General features: G+C 43.5%; 2 protein-coding genes across 6 annotated transcripts; both read right to left on the bottom strand.

Annotated features, from left to right (window-relative positions):
- Positions 1-457: 457 nt before the first annotated feature.
- On the bottom strand, positions 458-4,649 carry LOC103627859 (uncharacterized). The gene is made up of 5 exons (XM_008648171.4): positions 3,924-4,649; positions 2,716-2,752; positions 1,741-1,977; positions 1,595-1,642; positions 458-1,196 (listed from the first exon to the last, which is right to left on the bottom strand). Exons 1-5 carry the CDS (start codon positions 4,238-4,240, stop codon positions 936-938), a joined length of 900 nt encoding a protein of 299 aa, XP_008646393.1. The 5' UTR covers positions 4,241-4,649; the 3' UTR covers positions 458-935.
- A 5,709-nt stretch (positions 4,650-10,358) lies between these two features.
- Positions 10,359-18,784, bottom strand: LOC103627860 (serine/threonine-protein kinase VPS15). Of its 5 annotated transcripts, none has more exons than XM_008648172.2 (12): positions 18,325-18,784; positions 18,132-18,206; positions 17,584-17,706; positions 17,153-17,198; positions 16,920-17,080; positions 16,732-16,811; positions 15,888-15,993; positions 14,597-14,773; positions 11,593-14,514; positions 11,050-11,285; positions 10,820-10,955; positions 10,359-10,686 (listed from the first exon to the last, which is right to left on the bottom strand). In XM_008648172.2, the coding sequence occupies exons 1-12, from the start codon at positions 18,523-18,525 to the stop codon at positions 10,507-10,509; spliced, it is 4,443 nt and encodes a 1,480-aa protein (XP_008646394.1). In that variant the 5' UTR covers positions 18,526-18,784; the 3' UTR covers positions 10,359-10,506. The 5 variants fall into 5 exon arrangements, with proteins under 5 accessions (XP_008646394.1, XP_008646395.1, XP_020394319.1 ...); XM_008648173.4 differs by having other exon boundaries at positions 10,829-10,955; positions 18,325-18,758; XM_020538730.1 differs by having other exon boundaries at positions 17,584-17,716; positions 18,325-18,667.
- Positions 18,785-19,691: the final 907 nt, after the last annotated feature.

Genomic DNA, 19,691 nt, shown 5'->3' on the forward strand with positions numbered 1-19,691 from the left:
AATATAGTCTTTTAAAGTTGCTCTAAAACATCTCCAATAATCTTTCTAAATTTCACTTTCTACATTATCATCTGAAGAGTCATTTGCACAAAACTCACGTTATCTATTAATCTTTAACAAACTTTTTATATCTTATTTGCACTTTAAAGCACGTTTTTTATATTTGGCTAGCGAGGAAACTGAAATAGAAGATGGGTATATTTAAATAGTCACTTAGACAAGAAACTCTCTATTTATATAGATTAGAAAAGATAAAGATAGTCTCTTTGAGTTGCTCGAAGCATCTACGGAAGATTAGTAGTTCTCAACAGCACTGATTGCCGCAAGGAAGATGGTGTCACTTGTCAGGGTCTCCTCTGGTCGGACCCGAACATTGCCGCAAGGAAACAATATGGTCGTCACTCGTCAGGGTCTCGTTTCTAGCCTCTACGTCGTCAAGTGTCACAGCGCACTTCACTTTGTTGCAGCAACCAATCAATCAATCAAAACGAATTCCTTTGCACAGTGACTACAATACAGGTAGGAAAAATGAGAAAGAAAAATTACGCTACGAATTCCTTTGCACAACCACTAGGAAAGCAAAGGCATCTCCCGATCTGCAGCACACTGCAGCAGCCACAGGTCTTTCTGTCTACTCTACTCTGAACTCAGCTCACACGGATCATACATGACCTAGGGTTGCTGCTGCGTTTCCTTCCCAGGTCGTCGACGTCTGCAGAGAGAGCAGCACGTACAACTCAACAGGCAAACAATCCCCATTCATCTGCCTGCTTTCCTTAGTCCCTTCCTTCCTCATCGACGACCAGTGACATCGCTCCTTCGACTTGCACACGGCACGAGCAGCAGCAAAGCAATGCAATGCAATGCAGCAGGGGGTTAGTGACTGGCGTACGCAGCTAAAGACGGCCGAGACCCGCATGGCCTCGCCGCCAGCCTCATCTCTTCCCGAATCTCAAGCACTTGGTGCGTCTTACTTCGTCGGCCATGCTCGACGGCGGCGGCGCCCTGGCCGCCTTGCTGTCCTTTGCCAGCTTCTCCATGGCGTTTATGAACTTGCGCAGGTGCCTGATGTACTCCGGGTACGTCTCCAGGTTGCAATGCCCACCGCCTTTGATCCACAGCGGCTCGTACTTCTCCTTGGCTAGCTCCCACAGCCGCTTGCCATGCGTGAAGTCCACGATCTCATCGGCTGTGCCCTGCCATGTATGTATATACGATTCATTCACGAAGTCAAGACACAAACAGTTGGAACTGCTACTACTTGGTAGTGGTAGTTCTTCAGAATCTTAAAATTAAACTTGCAAGAAGAACAAGCTATTTATTACAAGTGAGGATTATTCGCAAGTCAAAACAGACTCAAGATACACCAACATACAAGAAAAATGCTATAGGTCAATAACTTGCTGTGAGTAAGACAGATTAGTCAAATATCTGCGGCTACAGCTCATCAGAATTTTGTTTCTAAAAAGAAAGGGACAAAATCACAGAACTGTATAAGAGGCATCTATATCAATACAGACGCTAGCAAGGCACTCACAGTGAAGGAAAGTTAGATGACTTCAGATTAAGAACACGAGGTCAGAAGCCTACTCACATGTATGACCAACACAGGGCAGTCAACCTGCTTTATTTTGTCGATGTTCTGTAAAATATATGAAAGTCACCCAGATTAGGATAACTGAGTAAACGCTAGCTGTTCTGGAGCAGGAGTGAAATTGTCAAATTATGGCGCAAACTTACCTTGAAGATGTCGAACCAAAGTGTCACTTTGACTGGATACAGAACCCGTATGCCAGAGAGTATACCACTGTGAAGCACAACCCCTCTTATATTTTCCAGACGTGAGGCTAAATGCAATGTCGGTCCACTTCCAACTGATTGCCCATACAAGATTAAATCCTCTTCTTCTATCCCATACTCCTTTTTCAAGCAATCATAAACGGCCTCTATGTCATTGTATGTGTTGTACTCTGATGGCTGTGTTAGACCACAGGGAACTAAGTTAGTCCAGCATTACATACAATCTGGGAAACAGATACAGCTAGGTGCACAATGCATAGACCAGAAGGTACCTACCATTATTTATTATTTTTCTAAATCGAAGTGTCCGTTAGTACATAAATCTATGTGTGACTTATGAGAACAAGAACACATGCAACTTTATCATTCACGGTCCAAGCAAGTTCTTGAGTAGGCATGATTACCTAAGCTGATGGTCCCTTAGTTTAAAAACTTTGGAAAAAGAATGGCTACAGAACAAAGGTGCCATCATGGTCTAGATGAAGAAAGCAATGATCAGCCGTTCCCCCTTCCTTGGGAAGTATTGATGATGTAGGTGAAAATTGAAAGGGGCTAACCATACATTTGCCAAAGTCCTGTCCTTGATGCGGCTAAGGATGATAGTGTTCAATAATTCCTCGCTATGAGAAAGAGTGCCCATACATCTATTGAAAACATGGGATTGATACGCTAAAAGGATAGGGAACAATCCAATCTAACAGTTGCTAGTAGTAATCATCCCTAACAATGTGGCACAATCATATACAAGGAGACATCATGATCTCAAGACAAGAAGAATTGGTGATTGTTCAAGAAAACCAATTGGTGAAGATACGACATGACAATTTAATCCAGAAGGGCGACTCAATGTCAAATTCAAGAAACAAGAGGACCACAATTCTACCCTTGAAATCACTCAGGATTTCAGGGACTTACTTTTCCTGTAGAGGCACCATAGCCTGAATAATCATAGCTGAAAAGAAAACAGGGGAAACAACTTCAGTCAATGTAATAATTATTGAATGAAAATGTCGGCAAGTAATTCAACATAATAGCTTTTATATTGTCGTAAAGGAAAATCAGCATCCCATCAAATCCAGATAGCAACTTTTCTGGTGTGGAAAAACTTCTGTTCCTAAAGTCAACAGTAGGTATCGATTAGATCACTAGAAAGTTATAATCGAACTGCCTGTGAAAAATTAACATATATATCCTGGTGGTTTTCTTTAGCTGGGCAGAAACAATGGGCTAGAGAGCGAGAACAAAGGACATGGTGGTGTTCTTTTGCTATACTCTGCAACTCTGAACTTTTACAGAGTCGCAACGATAAGAAGCACGAAATTGACCCTGATTCCCAGTTTCGCATATATACAGCCTAATTGAGGCACATCTGGTGCATGACATTCTTATCTTGCGCCAGAGTAGTGGCAGGTAACTAACTGACTGAATTTCTGCAGGGGGTACACCAGGACCCGGTGCAGCATTTATCAGCAACATAACAAAGACTTGTGAAAAGATGTACTAGTACAATAATTGGAACTGTTCATATGACATGGGGTTCCACATGCCTTCTCCAAGTATAGATGGTAAGGAAAAAAAAAAGAACTAAGAAATGACACAGTTGTTTTCTAGCCTCGGATTCGTGGTTAAAGGAGATGACGACAGCTTATAGAGTACATGCCATGCAGAAAACAACGGAGACACTAAAAAGCTGTACTTTTGCAGGCTTGCAGCTCTGACCGAACTATTCAGGAAAAGGAAAATTAAACAAGAGCACATGACTAGATGAGTTCGCAGATTACAGAGAGAATTTTTTATGACTCATTCAATTGAACCGATTGTTCAATAACACGAACAAAATCAGATATCGTCACAGTCAGTTAGCAACTGGCTAACTCATTGCAAACAAAGAAGATAATCCAATTGAACTCCGCTTCGGAATAAAAGCAACATGCCCTATATCGATCAAAATAAATGTACTTATGTTCGTAACTGGATGGCGTGTAAACAAGGAACAGGCAACTAAATCCACTCGCACGGGAATCTATATGATACTAGTGGGGGGGAAAGCTTAGAGGAACCGATCGAGCAGCAGAAGCAATGGAGGGTAGGGTACAGTGGCGTATGTTGGTGAGCTCACCGACCTCATGATGTTGACGCGGAGGTGCGTGCGGAGCTCGAGGAGGAGGCCGAGCATCTGGCCGAGGTCGGCGGCGTTGCCGTGGGAGTAGAGCAGCGTGAGCCGCGCCGCGGGGTGGCGCCAGAAGGCGGAGACGACGCGCGTGCCGGCCCTGGTGGGCAGCGCGCGCACCTCGACGCCCGCGTCCGGCGACACCCCCGTCATCCGCAGCAGAGAGCCGGCGCCAGCACCGTCCTGGTCCGCGGGCTCGACGCCGTACGTCGCCGGCTCCGGCGGGAAGAAGGCCAACCGCGCCGCCACCGACGACGTGACGTTGCCCATTCTACCCTGCCCCCTGCTGCCCCCGCGGCATGGGCCTCCTCCTACGATGGCGGGGCGGGTCTGGCTGGCTGCTGCTGCAACTGCAACTGCCTATTCCGGGCGTTGGTGGTGTGGGCGGGCGGGCGGAGGCCGGAGGTGGAGCTCGCAGGTCGCGACGTGAGGTGGGTGGTTGGCTGTTGTTCGCGCGGAGCTGCGGGCCTGCGGCCTTGTTTTTCCCTCCGTCCTTAGACTAGCTCCAACAAGGAGCTCTAAATGCTCCTGTACCCTAAATTTAGAGGATGAGGACGTCCTCTACCCCTCCAACAACGTCCTCTAAACGGTCCTCTAAATTTAGAGGACGCTGCTGGATCCTCTATGTATAGAGTTCCTCTAAATGGTTCTCTATCTATTTGAATACTTTAAACAACCGTTTTAGTAAAACTAAAATATGTACAATACATTTGAGAGTATGACAAACACGTATGTATAAAAATTTAAAAATAAAAATGTCTTTAATATAGGTATTTACATATAGGGGACGTGATTTAGAGGACGTTGTTGGAGAGGAAATAGATATAGGGGTAGAATCTTTTAGAGAAGACTGTAAAGGACGGATATAGAGGATGTATATAGAGGACGTTGCTGGAGACAGTCTTATGAGGAACAGAGGAAGCGGGTGGACAGGTGGAGTCTCTCGTTTTCTTTTTTTTTTTCCTTTCCTTTTCTCGTTTTCCTTTTTGTCCTTTTCCCTTATACTCTACTTATTTTTATTTTTGTATAAAACCAAACGTGTCAATTCTCTCTTTTGTGTTTACTCCCTACGCGCTAAATTAAATACATTTCTACCATTTCTAATTCTCCCACTTCTAAGTACTAGTTCTAGTAGTTTTTATTTACTTTTTTTAAAAAAAAACTACAGCTATTACATACTGAAATAACTTTTAATAAGGCCAATATTAAATTCTAAATGATATTGATCTTTTTCCAGAATTCTAAAAGCATATTTATATTGGCATGGAGGGATTATTTGGGTTGTGCCTTTTTTCCTTTGATTGCTCATATTCAAAAGACACATGAAAGTGGTTTGACATCACTTCTTCATCCCCGCCAGGCCGCCAGTAGCGAGAATGACAGTGGCATAGATTTAGAAGAACTCGACACGATTGGCAGTGTATAGCTTTGGAGGAACTCGGTGTAATTGATGGTCCCCTCATACTTCTTCAAAAGGTGAGTGCTAAAACATTATATCCATGCTACCTGCCAAATCGATTGAGTGCTAGCTAGGTGTTGAAGGAATGGACCACCTATGCAACGTGGTCAGTGGATGGCGCTCACTCGATAGGGCATGGATGATCGCTATCTCCCACATTGTGATAGCGACCGCACACATCTTGGACGTCGTGCAACTAGCGAGGTAGATGGTGCAGTGCACAAGGGTGAGGAGGTGAAACCTTCTCCATGGATTTGGAACCTAAGGTATGGTCCTATCGCCTTAACCTAGATAGGCCACTATCGAGGCATGGGAGCACGCAGTTGGCACGTCGTGGCTGGATTCAGTTTTCTTAGGACGAAGTTGTACTAGCTGAGAGGATCTAGGGTTAACCCTCACAAAGGCTATGAATCATCGTAGAGTTGCGGAGAAGGGCTTACATGGCATCGATAGGCCTCACGATGTCGTCAATGCTGAAGTTGAGACATCAGCGAGCCTGCTAGGATGACCGCCACTTGGAGAAACCTTCATGTCTGGAGCTCACATCATAATGATCCTCACGCAAGGCTGGTTGAGTGGGTGCGTTGAAGGATTGTGCCCCTAAGGACCAAGAAGGCATGGATTATGACGCCTCTAAGGCGTGGCATACTCCAGAAGGATCATGGACTAAAGTGTGACCCACATGAGCATCATCATGTGACCCCACCAGAGTACCAGGCCATGTCCTCTTGTTGGAAGCAGTAGAGGATAAGACTAAGCAGGACTACACACAATGTGTGTCATGACTCGCGATCCGAGTTAGTTGAGTAGGTGTCAAAGGTATACTTCTATGTTGATTAGACAACGCGATGACACCATAGTTGTACAACACATAAAGAGTACCAAATCTAAGAAAGAGACTTCCCTACATGATGCATTGATGCACTAAATGTCATCATGGTATGATACCATGGTAGTGTAAGTATCCAAAAAATTAGAACAAAAAATTTATGGATAGAATAAGACCATAGACTGGAGTCACGCTAATATTAGGTGCAAAATTGCAACCTAGTTACTAGCACGTGCACAATTACATTCGAAGATATAAGGGTTGCTTGGTTTGTTGCCTCGCTTGCCACAGTTTGCCACGCCTAAGGTTAGACAAATTTGATCAAGTTAGGTATGTGTTTGGTTCCTAGCTATAGGATATGTCTAGTTCTATACCTATGGTGCCAAAAATTGGCACACATTTTATGTCACACTTGCTCAAAGGTTAGGCGTTCAAATGATGCACCACAGTTTTCCACGCCTAAAGGATATTTGCCACGTTTTTATAAGTTATTGGCAAGTGAGGCCTACGTAACAGGAGAATTTTTTTGCCAAAACTCTTTTCTTCTCTTCACTTCTCTAGTTTAGTACTAAAAAGCACCCGTTTTCATGGTTCCATCGTCGTTGTACGCCAACACTTTTGCAAAAAAACATTATATTTCTTTGTATTTAACCCACAATCCAAATCTCTCTAACTTAGCTTTCTTCCTACTTCTGCAAAAAAAAAGTTATATTTTTATAATCAATCCATGGTTCAAGCCTCCACATATTAGTTTCCTTACGTACCATCTCAACGCATGAGCGTTGTGTATTAGTATTTCTTTATACTTTTTTGTTATCATTTTGATTTTAGTTAACTTTGATTAAATATATAAAGATATTATATTTATGATATATAGTTATTACTATTAGATAGACAATCGAATCTATTTATAACGAAACTATTCAAAATATAAATATTACTAACATTTTTCAAGAAATTTAAGAAATTTTGACTTATATAAAACATCATAGCGATGGTTGTTGTAGGGCCTATGCAATGGCTAGCTATTTCACTAGCTAGATTCACTCTCTTTCTTACGTGAATAGAAAATGTAGGAAAAACGAGAATAGCTAGCGACAAGCAAATAGATAGGAGATCTCACGTATTCCAAGAAACTAGGGCCTTTTTGGTTCGGCTTTTTTTTTCTGATAAGCTTTTCTAAAAAGTTGTCTGTGGGAAGAAGCTGACTGAGAAGAATCTGAGTGTTTGGTTCGGCGGTTGTGGGGAGAAGCTGGTGGATAGAATCTGTGTGTTTGGATACATAGATTCTGAGATTGTAGATTCTGAGTGAAAAAAGGAAAACGCAAAGACCAATAATCAACACCTCATTACAATTAGACATGATATGTCCATTATAACATAACTACCGAGCGGTTCAGATAACTAACTACGACACTAACACATTAGCGATTGTATCTCTAAATGTACTCATGTCTAACTCATCTGATGTGCTAGTACTACTCTCACGGATTTTCAAAGAACGGATCCTAAAACCAGATCTAGTTAAAAATTCATTGTCATACTAATGGCATCTGAAATTAGATCCTGCAATACAAATGTATGTTTACCGGACATTAATACAAAACTCAAACATTGAGTACGATGTCTGCTCTACTTCGGCGTGCGGGGAAGTGCGGGTCTGCTTGGCTTCTTGGCGAAGCAGTACCGAGGTGACTATTTTTTGCTACCGTTGCGAACGGGCTTCCTTCCGATGCGCTTACGACGCCCACGACACGAGAAGCGCCTAAGTGTGTTATATGTGGGACCAAGTACTAGTGAGATAAATTACTATTTTTATTCTTCTATTATCTGTACGTCATGTAGCTATTTGAGAAAACCATCGTGAACGCCCTTAAAACCGAGAGGAGGGTAGCTATCTGACTTTTTCGGTTTTCTCTCATAAAGCAGAGCAGAGCAGAGAACAGAAGCAACGAATTGGTTGGAGGGGGTGGTCAAGATTCGGTCAAAAGTGAAGCGAAGCAAAGCAAAGGCACGGAGGACAGTGGCGACTGACTGGCCATGGCCAGTGAAATGATGAGTGACTGAGAGATGGCTGCTCATGCAGGGCTAGGGCGAAAACGACCGGGTGAGCCACTGTGGCGTGGGCCCGTCAGGCATCAGGACCTGGGGTTTTGTTCTGATGATGTCCTCCATGGTCCTCTTGTTTCCTGTACCACCGACCGGCATCCCAACCATTGTAATGTAATTGGCTTGCCGCCTTTCTACTAGTGTTTCACTTCAGTTACTTCGCTGCTGCACATATTCTTTCTTTGGTTGCTGCATCGAAGTGACCCAGGATGATGACACTGGCAAAGAAAAGAGAGCTGGCACCCGACCCGAGTGACGAAAATTACAGTGACCGTGAGTTTCCCAAATCGACGAGCGCAGTGCTTCGGAGGCTTGTAAAGTAGGCCAGGGGCAGTGGGTCACAAGTAAAATCATTTAAATTCAGTAAAAAAAAATAGTCACATACTCATTCGTATCAGAGTACTCTCCCCTCCTCTAGTCCTCTGACGGTCTGACCACCCCCCACACACGCCCAAAAGAAAGACGTCGAGGGTGTGCCAACGTAAGCATCGGACGTAGCATCACTATGGAGAAAGATGACGCCGTCGTGGCATCGCACGTCTCGAATCATCAGCTTTTGGTGTGGGTGTGCCAACTGCCAACGTAGAAAGACGTCGCAACCATCTGTGCGTACGCATCCACTATACGGCGCATGAGCAAACTATAGGAGCAGTGACAGAACCATGTGCAGGCAGTGCAGCCACCCCAACTCCACTCCCCATCCCCACACCCACACCCCTGTTGCACCTCTCAAGTCTCAACTAGCTGTGTTACCAATCAAAAGCGGCATATCAAAAGCGGCATCATTTTCCTAAGAAAGAAGAGAAATGGCATGTGGCCTGAGAAAGGCGTACTCTACGAGTGACGACATCTATACACAGCTAGTATACTATACGGTCTCTCCTTTCCGTGGCTCTCTATTCCAATCCAATTGCATTTCTGCCATCATCTCTACGCAAAAGCATGCATGTCACTTGCATCGAACTTCGCTCGCATTTCCTCCCTAGGAATTTTCCAATTGCATTGTACAAAACAGGTGGACCAAATTTTCCTGAACTTTGGTAGTTTATGGTTGGATCGACCATTGACACAAGCCGAATATGACAAATGCACAGTACCACCAATGACACGGAGGAGGTTCCTCTGACGTACTGCAGGGGGCAGTAGGGTCACTGCACGCGGGCCCTGTCGCACGCGGGGGCCACGCGGCAGTGCCCTCTCCCCACGTCAGAGGATCTCGTTCCCAATGACACCAGGACCATGAGTGACCTCATCATTCCTTCTACGGCTCTTACCTACCAAGCAGCAACCACCAACCAGCCACACGATCCACACCTCCAAAGTTTCTACACCAACACAAGCGACAGACCATGTAGTTAACGGGTATCCGCACTAATGCAACCCTAAATTTTTACCCTAAACAGACTATTAGTCGGCAAGATTCTCTACTCTTTCTTGTCATATTCACCTTAAATTTCTACCCTATACCAACCACTACACATTCTATTATTTGTTCTCACCTCTCCCCTATTCACAACCAATTCTCTTCCTTGGTGTACACCTCCAGCCCGGCCATGATGCTCGCTGCTACCCTGTCCAGCTATCCAGTCGCACGGAAGGTTATTCCAAGCCAACCCTAAGTTAGGGTCTCGTTTCCAGTCGAGCGCTGCAGTACGCCTCACACTATTTCCTCACTCTATCGTAGTTTACAGTTAGCTTTCCAGTATGTGAGTGCGGACAGCCTTGCCAATTCAGCATCCAGGCCTCTTTTAATTGCGGCCCCAACACTACCTAGAGGCCCTTCATTATCCAAAATAACAGCCATCTACAAACACTTCTTGTGTAGAGGAGTATGATTAGACATTGGAGCCCTATACAGTTGTAGTCGGACAGCCTCCTGCCTCCTATTCGTCATGATTATTTTATTTTATTTTTTGCTATTCCACGATACTCCTATAAGATAAGTGATTATAGTTTATATCAACCGAAACAGATGAGGTGGTCACACCGGATGAAAGCGTACATGTCAAATTTGACTTGTATTGATCGGAATAATCTTCTGTACAGCAATAACTAGTGGCATATGTACTGTATGAGCACTAGACAGGCCAAAATATGTACACGCCTGTGGACTTGTAATCTTACCCCATGCTGGAGAAGCTATTTCCACACTTTGACAGCGCCGTCTCTGCTGCCTGATACCAATCTCTGGCTAGACAAGTTGAAGGATGCCAACGCGAGTATTGCGTCACGATGGCACCCTGCAGAATCTGCAGCTGCCACCGCGAGCTGAGTCTTGGGCGTCAAACCGGAGACCGAGCTACTCTGTTTGTACATTTCCTGCGCAGAACACAAAAAATCCGTTATAAAACAGCAGTTTGCAGACAGAATGACTGTTAAGTAAACATATACACTGGGGAAGCGTGAATGACAGACTAGGCAAAAGAACTACTGAACAAGGACTGAAGGCTACCTGCACGACCTGTATTCCAAAACTGGATCTTATATCGTAAGACTCATCGTTTCCAACTGCTTTCTCCAAGATATCTCCTTTTGCCGAACGGACTTCTTTCGCCGAGGGACCAGCAATACAGAAGCTTTGCTCAGGCCTTCAAATGTCAATATAAAGCATCATTGACAGGAAGTGGATTAAAAAAAATCTACTATGAAGCAAGAGGGCAGTACAGATAGAATTGCTCAGACCTTGCTTGATCCCAGTAACGAATCTTCAAATCTGTTCCTCCAGTTAATAGATCACCACCTGGCAAGGGCAGCAAAGAACGTATCCCTGGATGGCGTACAGGTGGGTCATTCAATTCATCGATTCTGTACTTATAATTGCCTGCTCGCCTTATATCTTTGATGACTGGCTTGTTAACAGGCCTCGATGGCGCCTTTGACATCACAGCTTCATTGTCAGTGCTTGCTGTTCTAAACATCTGCATAGTTTGTTGAATATCCCAGATGCAAATTTAGTGTTTGACATGGGCATATGATTTAGTCGCCCACTTATCAAAGTGCAAATACTTCTTAGAACATGACACAAGGAAAAGGAACATGAAAATACTAAAACAACAGAAACATTCACTTTGTAAATCTTTTGCAACAGGAGCAGAATTAATTCAGGAAGGAATAGATCTTTTTTGGGTTATGGCACTGAATCTCTATAACAATGATAAAGTCATGGTGAGATACTCTGCCAGCACACCTTGTAATATATATACTAATCAGAAAACTTTTCATTACCTGATGGCAGTTTCCATTCTCAGCATTCCACAGAGAAACTTCGTTGCATCCAGCGGCAACAAAAACTAAAGGCCTTCCAGCAGAGGATATCGAACTTGGTGGAGGTATAAGCAAGCATAGTTTCTCTATTGGGCTTAATGTTGAATAATTCCACGATTTAACAGGTACTAAAAACCTATTATCCCACAGTGTAAGGACGCCTCTCGAAGAACCTGAGATGAACCAATTCCCACACGGGCCCACAACAAGTGCCGATATATAGCCCTCCTCCGGAGAGGATTTAAAAGACCAAGATTCTGAGTTGGTTCTTGTATCCCATTTATGGATGCCACAATGTTCAGTGCTGAAAAGAACAGTCGGGCTAAAGCTGTCGGTTGAACAATTTACAACGCTGAGAATTGCGTCTTCTTTAATCTCGTTCCTTTTTACATCAACAATTCCAGCATACCTTTCCACAACAGTCCCAACGCTGCGTGCACAATCCACAGAAAACAAGTGTAATGTTCCATCGCTGGCACCGACAATAACCTGTGAAGTACCATGAACCATTGTCGTACATAGAGCTCGGCTATTACCCATGCTGTATGTTAACCTAGATCTGAAAGCAATGTCCTTTTCCAATTTTCTTGTATCCCATATTTTGATACTTGAGTCATCAGAAGCAGTCACAAAAAAGGTATTATCATTTGATACGGCAATGTCATTGACAGAAGAGCGATGCTCCTGGAGATGTGCCACTAGAATTCCACGAGGCTTCCATCCAGTCTCCAAGTTCACTGCTGATCTGGAGAAAGGCAACCCTCCAGTATCAGAGTTCGGAATGATATCCCCTTGCAAAGAGGAATTGCTCTTCATAGAGTCATTGATGCTGAAATCTTGTCGCGTGCTACTAAAATGATCATCTCTGGTCTGCATGGCAGGACGGTTTGGTTCCAACCAAGGTAGCCTTATTGAAGCTTTATACACTGATGAATCAGGGACCATGTGTGTTTCTCCTAAACCCCGCTTATTATCAGTACAAAAAGAATATGATGGTATTCCTTTAGATAAGCCATCATAAAAGGAGCTATTTGCAGCAGATGCATGCAGAGCAAAACCAGAATATAGTGATTTTTCAAAAGAAACAGAGTTTTTGACATACAAGGACATGCTGCTGGAAATATTAGGGCCTTTCGGTCGCAGGATATCTTCAAGGTTGGCCAAGGATCCACTTTGTGCTGTACCAGGATATCTTCCACCATGTACTATCTGTTCTTTCTTGCCACTGCTCTTCAGTAAAATGTCTCCAATGTCCTGAGCATGCTCTAAACCTTCATAGAAGATTGATTTTGGTAGTGGAGGCTTAAGACATGAAAGAAGAGCAGTTTCAGAGGCCAATGAAGGTGGCTCCATGTGTAGGAACTGCCTTAGATGAGGAGAAAGATACACATAAGTATCTACAGATCCTAAGCTCTCGCTGCAGGCAGCAACAAATCTTACAGCAGACTGTTTAACCCAATTGATTGGATACCGGAGCAGGGGGAGAATCTTTACCAATAGACCAACAATTACTCTTTTCCTCAAATAACCACTTCTGCACATCATGGTCAAGCAATCAAGTGCATTTACAAGGACAGCCTCCATGTCATCACTTAGTGCCTGTTCAAGATATGGCAGAAGATATTCCTCAACACTTCTTGCTCCAATAAAATAGCAAACATAGACAATCTGGCCAAAGAAAACTGCACGGAGCTGCTCATCATGATCATTTAGAAATGCTGGAAGTATAGGAAGAAGAAAATCGTTACTTTGTTTGTGCCCAAAGAAGTAACACAAATAACCTATATCCTGCAGAAGAGCTCTACGGGTATTAGGTGTCTGCTTTTGTCCCATCACCAAATCTTGCACTATCTCATAAATAGATTTCCTCAGTTCTGCAAGCTGGCGAAAAAAATTATCTTGCCTCTTCGCTGGTGAATCTGCAGATTGGGATCTGTGAGCTACCACTGATTCATCCAGAGGTCGAATATCTGCAATGCTACGAGAACGAAGTAGGAACCTATAAGCTGTTAAAGCCAGCTTATGAATATTGCTAGCATAGCAAACCCTAACACTCTCTTCCGTATCATCAGGGAGCAAAGAGAGCATTGGGAGGATATACTCAGGGAATATAACAGCATCACTGATAGGGAAATCTTGCACAAGACAAAGAACATCACATAGGGTTTCCAAAGCAGCACAGCGGACAATGGCAGACGGATCTGAAAGCATCGCAATCACATAGGGAACCACTAGCTGTAGGCGACTATCATCATCTATGTATGTGGACGAGAACTTCAGAAGAATGAGGCTGGCCCTTCTTAGCTCAGGTTTTTTCACACTGCGTATGCATGAGCAAAGTAATGAGGCAAGCAAGACCATGCCTTCACAGCTCACCTTGGAGTCTGTCTGCTGAAAAATATCAAAACTATAGGTATCTGATTGATCATCATAAGTAGCCACCAAGGAGCGTATGTTACTCTTTGAGATCTTCACATGAGATACAACATGTTTGTGGCCCATCAAACCAGTTCCAATTTGTCTTCCTGCTGGATTAACTAGATGAGAGGACTGAACACCATTTGCACAGGTAATGCTCGGTGCAACAAAATGATAAGTGTCTTTTGTGACCTTTGTGCTTGTGTTGTTACTCCTGCCCTCCACTTCTTTGAGGAGGAAATTGATATCTCCAATAATATGTTGATGGTCTACAGGAGTATTTTTCTTAAATACAGATGTGCTATTTCTATAATTTCCTGGCGAGTTTAAAATTTCCCCTTCCATGCCTTTTCTCCCAGATGGTTCACTATGCTCACACGATGTAGACCTCTCAATTTGTTCAATTGTTGAACTACCCATCATTATTTCCTGTATCTTTCCAAAATTTTCTTGAGTCTTCTCAACCTGCAAACAGAATTATGTTAAAAAAACATTGCCGAACAGTAGCAGCGAAATTGAGGTTACTACAGAATAAAATGACACTTACCCTAGCATCGGAATCAAGTGGAACGATATCCGAGAAGAACTTGTGCAGAAATTTTGAAAAATAAAATGGGAACACAACAGATTCATATTTCTGCAGATAGCTTCGACATGGTACCCTTTTTTTGGGGTCCAACTGGATCATGTGAAGTATCATGTCACGGATACCAGTATCTTGTATCTGCAAGCACAAGTTCGTTTTAGTGGCTCTGTGTAGATAATATCTGGATGGGATCTATCAATTCTCTAGTCGAACAAAACCATAAAATCGTTTAAGAAACTGATGATGAGGATATAGCATGTGAATACATTTACACGAGATAAATGATGTCTAACTGTCTACATGCATTTTTTATAAGCGCAAAGTTTTGACAAATAAATTACAAAGACAAACTGGAAATAAGTGTCCTGAAACAATACCATTTCTAGTTTTTACTGATTAGATTTGTTAAATGGATCTGGAGTAAGGGCATTGGAGCATACTGAAGTAGATTATGCCCTACTTTATTGGCATTTGGCAGTGTTGAAAGTGCACAATAATTACAATGGGAAACTGTTGAGATACTTTGGCACATGAATGCTTAGGGTATAAATTGATATACCGCTAACTCATGTAACAGAAAATCATGAACATGAGAAAAGTATCATGATTTTGCTCATCTAGGATTGCTGTATTTATTTATGCGAAGGTCATGGCTCATGAAAGCTACATCCATTTGAATATTACCATACTGATCTGATTAATGATATACAGTGATCTCCTTAATGATATACACTGTTCAATAGGATACATAGGTACAACTCTGAGGTATAAAAGGTATGAACAGTCCAGCTATAGCAATTTAGGACACGACATGGAATATTTGTGCAGATAAACGATAAACCAACTTAAATCATGCATAGCATGATAGCAATCATACACTCACATGTTCCTCTTACCGTTAAATATTCATAATACAAGAAATTTGGCAAAGTCCAGGTTTTGAATAGGTCCGAAACGACATATCAATACCATGATTCACAAGTGTTTTGGTCTCAAAAGTCAACTATTACCCAGGTACATTTTTAGAACCAAAAACAAGATTAAATATGAACTAAATGTCTCATCAGAGATGGATGTACACATTGTAGAGTGTAGTGTTGACACTCATGTTGCAATCGGTATTATAGATGGTAAGATGTAAGTGGTGATATGCAACCCAATATTACATGTTATGTTAGAAGAATACAAACATTACAACGATTCTAACGAAGGGTTAAACTGTTGAAGAAGAGCAAAAGAACAACATAAAAACCTTTTCTAGGGTATGTATGGGGTCATATTGACCACGCCGGTAAGCCAGAAGTTGAGAAAGCTCAAAAAGTGGCTGGCCTTCAAGGAAAAGTTCAGCAAGAACACACCTGGAAATAAGATACATAATACACCATCCAATGGTCACCATTTTTATATTATGAAAAGAAAGAGTGTCAGAATTCTAACCTAATAGAGTACTGCTAAAAAATGTGAAGCTAGAGGTGAAATTCACAAAAATCGTGTTTCAAATCCAGAATTCTAGCAATCGCTAATCTACTTTTGGAGCTGACCTACACTCCATGAAACTAAACCATGAGATGTAAAAATACTTAATGTAGAAAAAAAGTTAATGGGGACAAAAAAGTAACTATTACAAACTCTAATTGAATTTGCTTCCAGTATATGTAGGCAAATGAAAATTAACATGAGTTTTATAAATAAACATGAAGCCCAAAAGAGAACCAAAGTATTTTTCAACCTATCCCCCAGCTAGTAGTCAAGTTGAAGTTGTGTATTTCGGTGGAAGTTTGTCTCAAGGGTCGAGAAAAGAATAGTTGACGGACAATGAGGGGTCAATGTTGTTGGTATAACAACAGTTTTGTGCACTAACTTATGAGAACTGTTTTACAATAATCACAGCCATTCAGCTTTCATCTAAATACAAAACAATATGCCTCCCATTGCCACCGAAGAACAAATGGTAATACAGCCCATTAGATGAAACTAGCATGCCCAAGCATAACATAATCATAGGAAAACCATTCGACATGGGAAGCATATACTGCCATGCCAGGTGAAGAAGTCAAACATGAAACAAAACTAAAAATTAACATGAATGTGCATACCCAAGAGAAAATATATCCATAGATGGTTGCAGAGGTGCGTCTGCTGCAACTTGGGATTCACCACCACTTTCATAGAATCTCTACGTAAATTTTATTCATTCACAAAATACAGAAGAAACAACAAAACAGATGTGTTAGATCAAAGATGTAGCATATAAATTTCAAGCAATTTAGATTGAGGAGCTCACTTCAGGTGCTAGATAGCATCGTCGTCTTCCTCCAGTGTCAAAGTAGAATGAGAAATCAGACGGGTCATCATCCGGGATATACGTTGGCTTGAATGATGCAAAGTCCGCAAGATATAGCCAATTCCAAGAAGTAACGAGCACATTTTCACATTTTATGTCACCTGGCCGCAAAAAAAGTGTGAAAATAACAGCCAATATTTTTTTCCAATGCTACTCAAACAAACCCGTCTCACCATGGCAAATTCCCTTACTATGGCTCTGTTCCACTGCATGAATTAACTGCACAACCAAATGGTCTAAGTTGGCAACCATTTCTGGAAAGGGAACGAAAAATAAAGAATAACTCTTACATGCCCCACTAAGGGAGTGTTTGGTTACTAGGGACTAATTTTTAGTCCCTCCATTTTATTCCACTTTAGTCTATAAATTGCAAAATACGGAAACTATAACTCTATTTTAGTTTTCGTATTTGACAATTTAGGGACTAAAGTGGAATAAAATGGAGGGACTAAAAATTAGTCCCTAAAACCAAACACCCTATAATTCTAGTTTAATATTTATATCTGCACTTAACAGAGAGAATATATGTCCTTATGAGCTATGGACACCAGCAGGATCAACTTCTACGCCTTTGTAAATACACACCAAAGAAAAGAGACGTCACCTGAAAGGCAAGCCATTTCTTTGCAACCTGACTGAGGAAAGGGCGTGTACTCAACCGATCTTGCAAGTTGCTGAAGAAGTATTGTCTCAAGAGATATGCTGCCTTATCTGTTTGCAGCCAAACCTGAACAACACTGGAAGCCAATTCAGCAAGTGAACTGAATTGCAACGTACATTTATTGATTCATACTATCTTAGTATTTCAGTAACATGCCAGCTTGTGGAAGAAAACATCCAAATAAACTGGCTATATCACTAACTTTTCATCAGGACTTAATCGAAATAGGTAACTCGCAGCATATAATGCCAAAAAAAATACAACACCACTTGAAAGGGCGGTTAAATTAACTTATTGCCAAAAACACAAAACCTTGTACTGTAAACTTAGCTGAACCAAACATACATGCAGCACATGGGATAAAAATCCGATAAACCACAGTAAAACATGCAATTGCGCATTGGAATAGCGTCGCCAATGCCCCCTCTTTTATGAAGCTACAGCCTACGCCCCACAGGCGAAACCGTAAGCCCTAAGCACGGAATCCTCACCTGGAAGGGCCATACGTGGGACCCCTCGATCCCCTTGAACGCGTTCCTAATCCGCTCCAGCCTCCGCTCGTGCTCCTGCAAAACCAGCAGCGGGATCTCACGACCACGATCCGGAACCAAATCCGAATAAAGTCACGAGGGGATTGGCGGGGCGCCTGCGAGCAGCCGCCAGCCGCGGCCGCGGGCGGATTACCTTGAGGTCTATGGACTCGCCGGCGCGCTTAAAGTAGACCTTGACGAGGAGCAACCCCTCGTCGTGCTTGCAGCGGACGGACTTGAGGAAGCGGCCGCGGCTGACGACGTCGAGGAGCACGAGATTGTAGGTGGACGGCAGGTCGTGGAGGTAGTACTCCGTCGCCGACGCCTGCGTCGTCCGCGCGATCTTATTCCCCATCGCGTCCTCCGCCGGCGGCGCCGCCTGGGGCTTGCTTTGCTTCGCTTGCGGGGTGCGTCGTGGGCTCGTGGCGTTGCGTGGGGCGTAGGCGATCGATCAGGTCAGGTCTGGTCATGTGTGGCCCCGTGCCGTGCCGTGCCGTGCTGTGGTGTATTGGGCTCGAACGCGCTGACCCTCGTTCGCAATTCGCACGCTGTTCGGTTAAGCCTTTTCCGGCCGGGATCACGGACCCATCCCCGTGGATCACACCTCCTGGAAACAACCCCTGCCCAAAACAAACGCGTTCGGTTAAGCCCCTGTTGCCCCCGCCCTGGAACGGTGCCAGTCGAGTCCAGACATTTTTTGTTGCCTCTGGCTTGGAATGGCGCCTGGTCATTCGGGGTGGAAAATATTCCCACGCGAAGCAGCCATGAGCGGATGAGCCCATGAGGCAATAGGCGCAAAGGGCAAGCGACGGCGTCACGGTGACGATGGCTACGACGCGGATTCCTTTCTCTGGGCGTCGATCTCCTCCGATAGCCGCCTTCTCACCGTTACTTTTCTTTCTCTGTGTCTCCTATCGCATCTAGGGTCTGAAAATTTGTAGTCCATAAGAGCTAGTTTGGGAGACACAAAACCGGAGGGAATTGGAGGTGACAGAATCCTCTTTTTATTCAAATTTGAATAGAAAGGGGATTCTATCCCCTCAAATCCCGTCCGGTTTTATGGCTCTCAAACTACCCCTAAGTATATATAGGATCCCATCGCTGGCACACGAACTTCGCCTGGCATAGTCGATGATGGCTACGCAGCCGGAGCCCCGACTTCGGCGAGCGCTGCGTGAAAGAGCATGAGTGTAGATGCTCCCTCCCTCTTCTTGATATTCATATTCAGATATTTGGTCATGGCGCGAGTCAGAGCGGTTTGCTCATGGTGGCCATGCGGCGTATGCGTATGTGATGGTGTGGACGACAGTCACGTTCCAGTTGGGCGTCTTCGGCGTCACCGACATGCTGTTCCAGCCTTCCAGGCAAGGCCGTTCCTGAGGGGTTGCCGAGGGTACGGCCGCACCGGAGCCCCAAAAATATAGAGCCCCATAGCCATTAAACGCTAGCATTTTTTCCTATTAAATTTATCTATTCTAGACACAAATACGCAAAAAACGATTGCGCTATCGACCAGTCTCG

The sequence above is a fragment of the Zea mays genome, chromosome 5, assembly GCF_902167145.1.
Source record: "Zea mays cultivar B73 chromosome 5, Zm-B73-REFERENCE-NAM-5.0, whole genome shotgun sequence".
NCBI classification, from domain to species: Eukaryota; Viridiplantae; Streptophyta; class Magnoliopsida; order Poales; family Poaceae; genus Zea; species Zea mays.